Source organism: Synchiropus splendidus, chromosome 18, assembly GCF_027744825.2.
Source record: "Synchiropus splendidus isolate RoL2022-P1 chromosome 18, RoL_Sspl_1.0, whole genome shotgun sequence".
Taxonomy (NCBI): Eukaryota; Metazoa; Chordata; class Actinopteri; order Syngnathiformes; family Callionymidae; genus Synchiropus; species Synchiropus splendidus.
In genome coordinates, this window is record NC_071351.1 from 2020792 (window position 1) to 2034419 (window position 13628).

The 13628-nt window shown below is 42.0% G+C and overlaps 1 protein-coding gene across 2 annotated transcripts in view; it reads right to left on the bottom strand.

Moving 5' to 3' along the window:
* The window catches only part of grm4 (glutamate receptor, metabotropic 4), a 109292-nt gene that overhangs the window by 9702 nt on the left and 85962 nt on the right, over positions 1–13628 (bottom strand). For both annotated transcript variants that reach the window (XM_053850583.1, XM_053850582.1), the window contains exons 3-6: positions 12880–13096; positions 2498–2633; positions 758–912; positions 326–466 (exon numbers count right to left, since the gene is read on the bottom strand). In XM_053850583.1, the coding sequence (XP_053706558.1) occupies positions 326–466; positions 758–912; positions 2498–2633; positions 12880–13096 (649 nt within the window). The remainder of the gene's footprint in view (positions 1–325; positions 467–757; positions 913–2497; positions 2634–12879; positions 13097–13628) is intronic.

The following is a 13628-nucleotide window of genomic DNA, read 5'->3' on the forward strand; positions in this document are numbered from 1 at the left end:
CCTATTGTCCGACTGATGAGAGAGATGTGTCATGTGACAGGGACATGGGTTGTCATTTTATATTTCAATCTACCATGCAGGTTAAATCTCACATCTTGTTAGCTTTCTTGAAGTCACCATTTATCAATGTAGAAGAATGATAGATGTTCAAGCTGAATTATAGCATTATTTTTTTACCACTACTCTTTTCTTTTAGTTGACTAGAATCACACGTGTTTTGAGTCCACCTCCGGAGCTCAAAGTACAGATGAATAAATACCACCACCAAAGCCACCACTCATAATCATAACACACTTGGATACAAATATACGTTTGTCTGACTTACTTGTACACTTTTTGATGCCGGATCCTTTCTTTGAAGCGTGTCGGCTGAGCTTGCACTGGAAATTATTCTCCCAAAACTCAGCAAACCATATATTTCTCCTGTTGTTTTCAAGTGTTCGGCTGATGAAGTAGCGATCGAACCCTGAAAGAGAAGCGTGTGCACTTATCTCAGCTAAAAACCTTATGAATTTCACATATTTTTTCTCAGTAATTTGGGAGTTCATATAACAAATATAGCTCTCTAAAGTCTAAAACATTGATTATATTTTCATTGACATTTGAGGCCATGAAAATGCTAACTCTTATCTGCGGCAGCTGAAGTCTCATCCTTGTCACAAGTTTTAAATCCATTGCTCAATAAAGAGTGTAAACTTCGACCATTGTATTGCAAAGAAGTGCACTGCCGGTGTGTGCAGCTGAGATCTCTGATTACCTTTGATCGACTGCCGTTTTGGAAGGATGGTGACGGCACCTTCAGCCATTTCTTCCTGATTCAGTATCGGGGAGATTTTGGAACCCCAGCTGTCCGAGCCGACCCAGATAAAATGACCTGTTTGATTGGCCTTCTTCGCTGCTTGGAGGAGCCGCCTACGATATAAAGGGGGTCAGAAAATGGCTTCGATTCTCCCTCCACGTTATAAAAAGAACCGTGTCATGACCTGTTGTCAACTCATATTTAATGTCTTACACAATCATGCTCATCACCCCGATGCCACCGTCGTCAGTCTGTCACATCACAGGCAAATGTTTTCACACACACCACCACAGTAGCATTAGAAAATGATTGTAAGGTAAACAGAGTTGTTTTTAAATGCCACGGTCATTCAGCTCCTCTTTCCAGGAAAATTTCAAAATTCTGCTATTCTGATTCACTTTTTGTTCAAGGAATAGAATCATAATATTAACAATGATGTCTTGTGGTATAAAAGAAATGCAAAAACTAACTCCAACCATGAGTCCATAATGCAGTGAAACACCACAACTCTTCCGATAAATAACTGTTGGAAGGTAAAGTCAAAAACAGATTACATTTTCAGGACAGTGAGTCACTGTAGGCGAGGGTTAGAGTCCTTGACTCGCTCGCTTAAATGAATTAAGTCTCCTGCTTGGGATCATTTGAAATTGACAGTGCTTCTTCAATAAAGAATGATGTTCTGAAAATGAAGCACATGTAGTGCTCTAATATTAAATCTCATGATGGGTGGAAATGAACAGCATTCTAAGTTGGCTCATTCTCCCTGTCTATTCTTTCTGAAACATTTATCTGCCAACAAAAGTCCGTTCATTCACACTGATTCTTTCATATCGATGAGCATTTCCAGACAAAGCAAGTGGAAGATCCAAAAAATGAATGAATACCTCCTCAAAGCTGAACGAACAAAATCTGCTCAAGTCGTCTGCTCAACAGAATCCACCTCTTTGTGTTTAGAATGTTTCTTCTGCTCCACAGTAATGCAGCAATATGTGACTTTAAATTAACAAGGAAGCAGCTATGCTTTTGATACTAAAATAAAAGCTCTCAAGGCCTAAAAACTCACAGTTTCAGCATTAAAGTAACATTTTAATTTATCCCTGTGTCGGTGTAGAACAGAGTATTACAGTTTGCTTCTGCTGCAGCTCACTGCAGCACGGTCCAAGGATAGAAAGGCAAGGCAGATGGCTTGCTGTTAATGTATAGCTATACTGTCCAGACTATGACCCAGTTCGTGACTTCTGGCCTGGTCATCTTTAAAAGACCGACCCAAATCAATGCTCAGCCCCGTAAGGATCGCTCCTCACTCCTTGGCAGCTATACCTTCCCTCCCATCATCACAAAGGTGCTGTTTGTGTTGATTCAGCCGCTGACTAATTATTTCTTAATAGAGACTCTCCATCTTGATAACTCATAATGAATTTAAATTGATACAATTTTCCTCCCACAAGGACAGCCGGAACACTTTAACTGCAAATTTGTACAGTGTAATTAGATCCTCATGGTTGGAAGCCGCGGCTGACATGTCAATTTGGATGAAAGAGGACATCATTTATGAGAAACAGCCGTAGTTACTTGGAACTCGCATCATTTTTTTATGCTTCCGACATGTTCTCTGGATGTGAATTCACTGGTAACTGCTTGTTTGGAATGCATCAAGCTTGTGTGATCAGTGAAAAGCCATTCCGTCTTTCCTCGTACCTGATGTCGTCCTCGTTGGCAAATATAATGACGACTCGGGCGTTTGGGTTCTCGCTGAGCCTCCGGATGATCTTGTCAAACTCTCCAACTCTCGGCTCACGAGGTATCTTCACCGACTGTGAGATGCACAGGCCGCCTAATCCAGAGAGAAAAAGGATATTGATTATGAATAAATGATAATAACAAATCATTTCCTTTTTCTCCAGCCTTCTCTGCAGCATGTCTCTTGGCTTGGTGCTCACAAAATTGGGTCAGAGTATCCTGGTTCACCCCAATATAGACACAATGTGGAGGCTTTGGAAAGTAGCTGGATGAAGTTGAGCCAAAGTGATGAGATATTGAGCGAGGTAATCAAGATGTATGTCATTCCCAGGATCGGACGAACCTCCTTTCTCCTTTCCTCTCACGATGTGCTGGCATCTGCAACGGCAGAATTTGGCTGCAGCCGGTGATATGTGATCAATCAAACGTGACTCTATTCATTAGTACAATGACAGGGCTGTAACTCCAGTTGAAGCAAACAATGTTGCTGTCAAAGCTTGGATGCTCTGTGGCTTCAAAAGAGCGAAGGCATTTCAATTCCAGATGCAGTGTGTTTTAGGATAAGGTTTTTGTCAGCCTCCGTAAATGCCACAGTGACTTTGTGAATACCAATGAATTCCATTCCATGTCTCTTTTTGTTTTGAAGCCGGGTAACTTTTCAGTTCACACAACCCACTCTCAATGAAACTGAGAAGAAGCGTATTATGTATGTCGTGAACTCTTGGTTTCGCTCATGGACTCAAATGTGACAAACGGTTAAGTATGATGCCAATAAGGCAAACTGCTTCGTGGTCATCTAGTGCATGAATCGTGTATTTTAGAAAACATTGTTCATGGCCTGTCATCCTGAATATGTGGAATCATGATGTGAACAAGGTAGTCTGACGGCTCATTGTCATCAGGAGCGTTCCTTTAAGTGCATGTGACCTGTAGCTCTACATCTTAGAACCATTCTTCCATTGTATTCCACTTATCCCCTGTCAGGGCTCAGAGGTTGCAATTCAGACCAGATTTCCCCTCAGAAACCTCTTCCACTGCTTAATGGGAGATACCCTGAGCAACTGTGAGCCGCCCTCTCTCTGTCTTGATCTAACCTCGGTGCCTTTCCATGCGATGCATCCGTTCATTGGAGTGTACGACCATACTCAAGGCGGCTGGTGGTAGTCTGGATGTCTAGAAGGGAAGGGTCCCGACACCCTGCAGGGGAAACTCATTCCAGCTCACAATCCTGTTGTTTATGAGAATGGCTGGGGGAAGGATTGTTGGGCTTCTGCTTGAGCTCTTTCATCACCTTGATTCCTGAAAAAACAAGCACCAATCCATCTATTGATCTCACACCGCATCCTTCCCTCACCTGCCGCCAACATTGTGAGATACCTTTTTGCCAGGGGGATTGAAAATATTCATAACCTGGAGTGGGCAATTTACCCTCCTATCCAGAGTAGCTACCACACCATTCCTGTTGGAAGTGACGGCTGAAGGCGGAGTGTGAACCTGGCATGATCTCGCTCTGCCACTCTCAGATCTAGACATGTCATGTCAGCATACAGGAGGCAAATGAAAGCCTGACATCCATCACCCCCCAGCGCCAAGTTCAGTTGACGAAACATAGCAAAATAAATACATACAGAGCTCAAATTAATCTCCAACCAGATTCTGTCTTCCAAAAGAAAAAATGATTTGAAACATCAACTTAGCAAAGGTACGCTGTGTGTTTCTCAGATTGTGTGAGCCTCTATTGAACTGCAGCAGGGGTTCATCTGTGCCTCCCTGTGACATTACACTCACAGACAGGGGCACATGGGAAATCTAGCAGCAGCTCCCTGCTCTCAGAGACTATCAATCACTGCATTCAATGTCCATGCCTGCCGAGAGTTAGTGTCTCATTCCCACAGCATCTGCTACAAGAAGCAGAGGACCAGGTCCATGTTATAGTTTTCCCTCCTCACCCGTGACAATAGTGGTGAGCGCAGGTATGTAATCTCTCCCTCTGGAGAGCTGGCTGTCGTGTGACTTTGTCAGTGGTGGAGTGGAGACGATATTTGGTCCGCTGCCAAGACGTACCTGTCTATCCGTTTATCTTGCTGCAGATGTCACATGCCTGAGAAGTAGGTCAGAGTGAAACTTTCCCTTCTTGCTAAGTGGTTTTAATTGGTCTAATTACATACGTGCGCTTTCTTAATAATACACATCAATTTCAGATAATGAAACAATTCTCCTAGAGGGGATTTCAATTTCAATAAAATGTGCTGCTCGGTGCCATGAAGCCATCAGGATGTAATTAGGGAAATGAAAATTAGACGGTGTCTGGCCTTTTTAATGCATCCCTTCTTAAACAAGCTGCGTGTCACCCCAGTAAAACCTAATGAGACCAGGCAGCTCTCAGGTCTCAGTAAAAGAGGAATCTGAAAAAGTCATTTGTGGATGTCTTCAAATGAATGCACGGAATAACGGTGTGAAAAAATGTTTCCAGTTGAATGTAGTGTCCGTATTTCCACGTACAAAGTGGCCTCATTAGACATAAGGCACTTGGAGTTCATGAACGGCGCATTACTCTCCCGAAGCTCATCTAATACCTGCTTTAAATTGACACCATTGGGAGAGACAACTGCTGCGATACACACATTAAATATCTCCTGGAGACCCAGGTGGATGACGGTGGTGGGCCAAAAAGAGTGTGGTTAGTGGGACGCCCTCAGAGAGAATGCATAAACAGGCAGATTTCATTTATGGAAAACAAAAGCATCGCCACTTCTACAAAACTGCGTGTTCAATGACAGCGCTGTGAGAAATGTTACCACTGTCTCTGAACATCAGCCGCTTTGTGGAATTAATAATTCATCGCTCCCAAAACACACAATGTGGACACGTCGCTGCTCTGGCCCTGTATTTAGGTTGTAGAACTGTAAAGGTTGGTGTATAGCTGGTATACATTTTTATCTCATGCGTCATCACTGTTTTTATTTTAAGTACCCAACGGTGTTTTCCTCTCCCTGCTGGCTCACCCCTGTTCAGTGTGAAGACGCTAAGTCTGGCTCTTGTTTTCTTGTGGCTTCTTTCTGGCCAAATGTTTTCCAGTTGAGGGCAACGTTCTTACAAGACGCCTGAACCGACTAAACTTCCTCGACTCAACGGAGAGAGCAGCGCCCCGATTCCGTTCCCACCTGCCTGAAGTCACAGATTTTTTGTTTCTTGTTTTTAAACTATGACTCGCAGTCCATGGCTCTGGAGGAGGAAAGAAAATAGGAGAATGAAGAGTTTAGGTTTCTGCCTTGTGAAGTGAACTCACTACCACTTTTCAGTCGGCCAGTCTCAAGAACCATTATACGCAATTCACAGGTTAAAACGCGTTAGACGTTTCTGGGACACTTCAACCATGAATATTTTGAGTCTCGTATGGAAGTAAACACTCCAGACGATGTTAAAAATGAACTTTAAAACACATTTAAAACACAACAACTGCAGCTTAGTATGAAAACTTGCAACTCATCCAGCACAACTCAGTCATTACAAAACTGTGTGATGAGCATCAACTCAGTCCAAATCTTGATACATGATGTATCGAACTGAGTTCATATCAATTGAGTCAGATTTCTGTGTTATAATGTTACATTAATTATGATTTTTGTGAAGAGATGCCACATCTCTGGACTCATTTGAAAATACACACACATACAATGAAATAAAAAAATTATTATTTCAACCTTTTACACTAAACATTTCACACCAGTGCATGAGACTCGAGAAAAAGTTACTGTACATCAAAAATTTCTTAGTTTATTGCATTATTTTTTCCAGTTTGATGGAATGATGTGGATTAAATTCATGGCACACGATGTAGCCCAAGTTAGTGTTCCGTTTTATTGCAAATCATTTCACAACTCTTTTTTTAACTTCTCTTCCCACATGTATTTCCTTCCTTCTCTTTTTGGTCCTCTATCCCATTTATTGTGTCACAAGCCTCTGCCTGTGCGTGCAAATCGATTTGAAGAGTCAATTCAAACAGGCCAAGAGGAAAGAAACATATATAGTCCTGACCATGGAGTTAGATCGATGGCATCGTCTGTGATCTGTTGGTATTAATACACCATGTGTTTACTCAAAGGCCAGTAATCATCTGCATTATAATTTACAGATTAAGTTTCCGCCATCTTCTCAGAAATGTAATTTAGGCCAAGGGGCGGGAGATAATGGGAATAGAAGGAAAGTATTGACATGGATCATTAGGGAAACTGACCCAGAACTGATAAGCTTAAATTCCCTCCAGCTCAAGCAGCAATACCTCTTAAGTGTCCTGGAGCAAGACGTTAATTTCCCTGCCCTGTTAGACGCTGCTCTGCAGCCCCAATGAAAAAAGGAAGGTAAAGACTCCTCGGGGGATCGCTTTCTGTGTGAAATGGTCGACCACTGAGCCAGAACTTTCTTCATTTTTAACGTTTATGCTAACTTGTATTTAAGGACAAATAATCGCTGGCTGCTGGCAACAGGAACCAAATTGTCCTCTAAGGCTTTTAGCTGAAGAGTTCTGAGCAAACCATACAGCGTCATGTAAATTAGTGTTTGAGAGCTGTGTTGTACATCAATTGCTGCTGCAGTCTTATCTGAGGCAAAGACCTTTTGAGTTTTCAAGATCACGACTAAGGCAGAAAGGTTTTTTTTTTTTTTTCGTTCACTATGACTTTCTCTGTCTTACCTTAAACGTTATCATCATCGCACCAATGTTGATGTGACAGTGGATTCCCCAAATATTTCCTTAAAAAGTGACTATTCTTATGTGTTTATAACGGAAACTAAATTGAGAATGACATTGCGTAGGTGTTCTCTCATTGTATCCTTGTAATTGAATGACTGTCAAAACTATTTCTCGTGTGAAGATGTTCATTTGCATGTCTTTGTAGAGACTGGAAATTACTAAGACAGGAACAAGCGAGAATGACAGACGCGCTCAGAGCTGCCAAACTAAATGCAAACAATTAAGACAACAGCAGCAAAGCACAGCTCCAAAGGAACAAACAAAGCTATAATCAGCCGGAGCTAAGTAGGTCTTGGATGGATTTAGATGTGTTTACCTTTTTCATGTGATTGTTTCTGACCAGGGAAGACAATAGAAGATGAATGGAGCTTGTGTTTTTGAACTAAGCTTTATTATATATTTTTTTCTTCTTCAATATTCAAGACTTATTCTTCCATTTTTTATGAAACAGTGGTCCTGCTTGCCATCTCCTGCTTGAAACATGAAGTGACGATTGCGTTGTCCGTCGGTTTAAAATATCGTCGAGGCCAACAAAGTCTGTATGCTGAGGTGTGAAATTACATTGGAATGAAATGATATGATACGAAATGATGAATTTGCTTTGTTGGCACTTTGAAATAAAAGCAAACATTGTCAAAACCTTGAATAAAAGTGTCCATGTTCGGATGCGTTCAGCAGCTTATCCAGTGTAACCGAGTGTAGTGAAAGGACAGTCGCTATTACAGTACTGTTCGACAGGGACCCTTCAATAATAACCATAAATCACAGTTCTCATTTTTAATCATTTATATGTCAGCGTTTATCACTGTAAGCTATTATTCAAGGGTCAGCGTTTTTTGTTCTAAGCACTAGATTTAACCCATAGCAATTTACTCATCAGCTTGTTTGGATTTCTGCATCCGCTAAACTGCTCTTACTCAGGCTTGGAGTCATTGCTTGGAGTGAATTGCTGTAGCATGTGACTTTTGTTTATTGAATGGCTAAAAAACAGCATAAAGATGAAGAAAAATACATTTTCTTAATGATCTCTTCAAACATCTTCAAAATCAACTTAATAAAAACTTGATGATAATGGACAATATTGGGAGTAGAGGATCGGGATCAAAGATAAAATCTCACAAAGAAGAAATTTGCAGGACTTAAACAGAGACTAAATACAGTTTGACTGACTTATATGTAGTTTTTGTAATGACAGTGACTTAACAGATGGAAAAAAAATGCAGATTACAGCTCTTGAGTTGTTCAACTTGGTTGCTTCAAACCAATGGATTGTCGGGAAGCATTTGTTGAGTTTCACGATTTTCACAAGCCAACTGGTTTTTGTATTGCTCTTGTCAGCAACTGTTGTCCAACATATCTGGACCCAGTGTTATCGTCCCCTGTGCCGTAGGAGCTCATTGGAAATGTGAGCATGAATCGACACCAGATATTTCAGATTTCAGCCTTTTATGGAAGTGCGTGTGACCGTGATGAAGGCGACTGACCATGAAGCTCCTCTTAAAAACAAAGCGATTATTTCAGCTCAGTGATGTGTGTAGGAATTACCATTTGTGTCGGCAAAAACTCTAATCCAACCCTGTCGCAGCAGTTGTGAAGTCCTGAACCGTAATATCAAAGTTCAGTGTTTCACTGAGCTCAACTGTTTTTGGAAAAATGTCTGTTGTGTTGAGAGAAGCGCCTTTTTTGAAGTTATTGAGCCAGAAAGTTGAATTTGATTCTCCACTGGTCCAACAACACTGATGTGTATAATGCATCACAACTGTGTGGATCAGCTGAGCTCGACCGCCTGGATGTCTACAAGTCAACATTCTCCTGACATGTTTTTTTATTTTTTCTGTCATTCCAAACAGTTCTATTGTCCAAAGTCCTGCGTTAAAACTATTAAAATGTAGTACCTCTTATTATTTGCTTTGTGAAATTTGCATCATTATTCACTGACGGTAGCATCTGAGCTGAGTAAATGCTTGGCACACAAGCGATATGTCAGATTTGTGTCTCCGCTGACACCTTCTCAATAATCCGTCATTCAACACTGGCAACTATGAGACTTGATGGAGATAAATTGAGGGGTTTTGGCAGTTTTCTGACAAGCTGTCTCTGTTCACATCTGTGGCTTCAGCCCTTCATTGATTTTAAGACTGTGAGTAATGTGTCTGAGTCTATTGAAAGGTGTCGAACAGAGGTGAAGCCGAAAAGCTGAAGTCAAATTTGTTTAGTGTGACATTTGAAACATGGGAATGGTTTTATTTGAGGTTATCATTTGATGCGAACTGTTGAAAGACATCTTAAATAAAACCCAGAATCATAGGCAGAGAGCGGCAACAGTGTTTCATTGTGACTGAAAAGGTGACACTTTTGAACATAATAAAGTGGATTTCCGATTGTGTCAGCCATCACTTGTCACGTCTGTATTGTAACCAGGAATTTGAGGTCACGGAGCATTCCAATGATTCTATCTGACATTTCTGTAATGACTAAAGGTGCGTTATGTAACCTCCGTTTTAAGCATTTGCATAATATCCCCGGGTGCCATCTTTGCCCTTTAACTGTCACAAAGGAAAATCTGAGTAATTACTTTCTCCAAACACTTGAGATTCCATGGCCCTCAACAAGCAGCCATCACTCTTGGACATGGCATCAGAAGCATGACTTAACTGTGCTCTCGGGAAGTGGATCAGAAGCTAAATGGCATGTCTTCTTCAATTTTATTTTGGGGGTTAAATTGTAGCTGTGTGAGGCCGGTGAATAAAGAGAATGTACTCAGACCCTGCAGCCAAATCCAGCCCTTTGAGTAATTCTATGTGCTCTGTAAGTGCACTTAGTGCATATAGCTGGTTGTTTGCACTGCCTTCTCGCAAGCACAGGTCCCAGATATGATCCCAAATTGTAACAGACAGCATTGATCCATTTAGTCCCATTTTTTATGAAGGAAATTATGAGCACATGTTGTCAATATGTTTCATGAAAGCCATCTCTAACCAGGGGAGAAGTTCAAGTCAGGTGTGAGCAGTGGCAGACAGCCATCTTGTGCAAGGCATCCCCCGTCTTGTTCATGTCCTCTGCAGCCTGGCAAGCTCTACACCTCGACCTCGCCCACACTCCACCCACCATCAAGTGCTGTCATCATCTAAAAGACGAGCTTACCTGCACACCCACACCCTTGGCAGCAGAAGTAAGAAACAACTTGGTGCAACAGATGTACCAGTGACTTGTGTTGAGCATGCACAGTGTTCTATTCCAGTCTGCTTGGAAAAGGTATTGAGGAAAAGAAGATGTGTAATCACTCTGTTGTTGTTGTCAAGTGAGTGAGGGAAGAATGTGTTCGCTGGAAAGTCATTATTGTTGTTCTGGATCAGGAGGAGAGAACGTGTTCTGAGAAGCGAGGTTTTGACCAGCCATTCCTGCGCGAGCATACATTGAACAGCCCATTCGTCTGCGTGCGTATAGACCGTAAAAGTCTGACCACCATTGATTCTAACACACTTGTTGGTCTTTTACTTCTTCTTTTGAATTTACCAGAGAGAATGTTTGACTGCTTGTGCGCTGCAGCATGAAACTTCAATGACAATTTCATAAAAGGATTACAGAAGTAAAGGAACACACAACATTCTTCAAAAGAATATCCCACTGCTTTTTCCAAGGTGAGGCTTCAGTGCTGTGTCGGGTCCGGCTCCTTTGTCGGAGAAAATGGACTAATAAGACTCTACCAGTGGAATAAAGAGAGATACACACACAGATGGAGCACACGCTCTCAGATCAAGGCCAAACTCAGTTAGTGTTGACATGCCGACAAACTGCTTTATCCCGTTCCTGTCATCAGCCAACATAATGGCAATCAAGGCTTCCTCTGGGGAAGGATTTGATTTGTCTTTAAAAAAAGGGATATTAAGCTGGAGATGAAATGATGCAAATGTGGCTTGTTGGTGACATAAATGTCCATACTTTCTGCTTCACTCACCGCCTACCTCAAGATTAGTGCTCAGCCGATAATGCGCATGGGTTGAGGAGTGTGCCGTCATGACTGACTGTAGTGTAGCACATTAAAATTAAATAAAGAAAAAAACATCTGTAAATCGTTGCAAACACTTGTATAATGTTAAATTGTTGAATTATAGTTGCTCAAAATGTGGTGTGAAATGTTCTGTTTGTGTTTGGCAAATGTGGCATCTCACTTTGATACATTCATAGTTTTGAGTTGTGATGATCCCATAATCTGTTTTCCTCTTACTGTGGATAGTGCTCAGTCAGAGATGAAGTCACGAGCAGTGGACTCGCCTAGTTGTTGCTGCCCTACTTGACATGTTTCCTCGCATGATATTGCATTGGGTGAATGAGTGATGAGAGGTTACGCCACACACAACATAGGTTTAGCATGAACATGAGTAGTATGACTGCGGTGCTACTCTGCAGAACCACGTTTATGCCCTTCGTTGATCTACTTTAAAGGGTCACTTCTGCTTCTTACCTTACTGTCAGAGCGACTTGATATTTTCCGTGTCTTCCAAGTCAATTTCCAAACCAAATGTTCTCACTCCACTAGCACATGCTTGTGGTCCATAAAAACTGTATATTGCATTTCTGTTTTGGGGAGACGTGCACCTATGGCTTGTTTTTTATCTCCAGAAACCCAAATGATGTCACCTGTTTCAACTTTTAAATATAATGGCTAATTATTGTTATTGAACAGCTACACTGAACAAGCAGAGTAAAGCTGTGCAGTTCTACCTATGTTGTCCCTCTGCATTTTCAAAGCTGAAATATAAAATGTTCTTTACAAATGATATTAAAACATGTGTTGCTGGATGGATCAACAAAGTGTCTGGCATTTCCTCTGAGCCTGACGTGTTAAGTTCGGGAGGCGGGAGTGTGACACGACGTTCTTAAAGCCGTCAAATCCCTTTGATAGGACAAAATCCCTGTTACCGGAGATGGAACAGGTGGAGCAGCGATATTTTTGGCTTTGAGGGCTCAGGGCTGAATGTAATGAAAAGTCGGAGCTCTATATGTTTAGAAAAGACTCTCAGGGATCTTCACCTCACTCAGACGATACATTTTTTGAAACTGCTACTTCATTATTGTCAGCTGCTGCTTTCAAAAGTATAAACGGTGTTGACAGTTTTGGCTGTTGTTTTCCCCACAGTTATTTGCTGCACTATTATTATAATAAGTGCTTCTTAGTCATTCGCCCTTCGGCAAACATGTAGTTTAATTGATAGTGAATAAGAGTCACACATTTATTGAGGCAGTTATTTTGGATTCTGCTCAGGTATTGCTGCTCATGTCAGTGGGGAATGTGTGGTGATCGGCAGCAGTTGAAAGCTGGCAGGGAGGCAGCGTCACAGAGAGTACTGGACATGTCGGTCAGGATTACATTTTGCTGTGGGACAGGTAAGAGTGAGTGTGTGGCTGCTCTCTGTGCCAACATTCTCATTCTCATCCCTGCACAACGCTGCATTGTATTCCACACCGCACCAAACTTAAAGGATGGTTGTGATTTGGCAATATTTTAACAGATGCGTGGAACACATGTGGCTGACGTCGCCTTTTTTCATTGGTTCCTGAGTGACATATTTTCCTTTCAACTCACCGTCCTCCCGAGACTTCTGAATGAAAGCGTCGACGCCACTTTCGCCGTAGTTCCCCTCCGAAGCCACAGTGGAGACGTAGTTCCAGCGCATGGCCTTGACGATGTCCACCATGGCCTGGGCCTGGTACGTGTCAGGAGGCACCACTCGAGAGAAGAAGTCGTAGCGGGTGTTGTCGCTGAGCTCTGGAGCTGTGGAGGCGTAGCTCACCTGAGGGATCTGGAAGTGAATCAGAAACAATTATCAATGAGTGACGCCAACTCTGAAACGTTTGAAAGGTTTGCTTAATTGTCCTCTGGATTGTGGACAGTTTTTGAAGTTTGACTTGATTAGCTTGGCATCACATGCAAGTACTAGCCTTGGAGCCATTATATCACCTGACACTTCCAATTTACCAGTTTGACGGTTATCGAACTGGTCTCTGGAGCTGCTGGAATGTTCTCATTATTTTTTCACTTCTCTGCAACACTGGACCGTGAGATCCAGTGAATTCACTTATAGATACTCCAAGACACCAAGATCCCTTGTGTGTATGCATATAACATTTTACCCTTGCACCAGTATGATGAGGAGGACCCCCACTTCCTCCACCATCTCTTCTGGCATCAAACAAAACTCTGAGAATCAACAAATGCAGCATGTGCGACAAAGTATGCAGTTTGACTCCAGGCCTCTCCTGGATTGATGTCGCAAAGCCCCAAGGCCCTCAACAGGCGCCACGTTCAGCTGATTATTTGTGGCCCCTGAACTG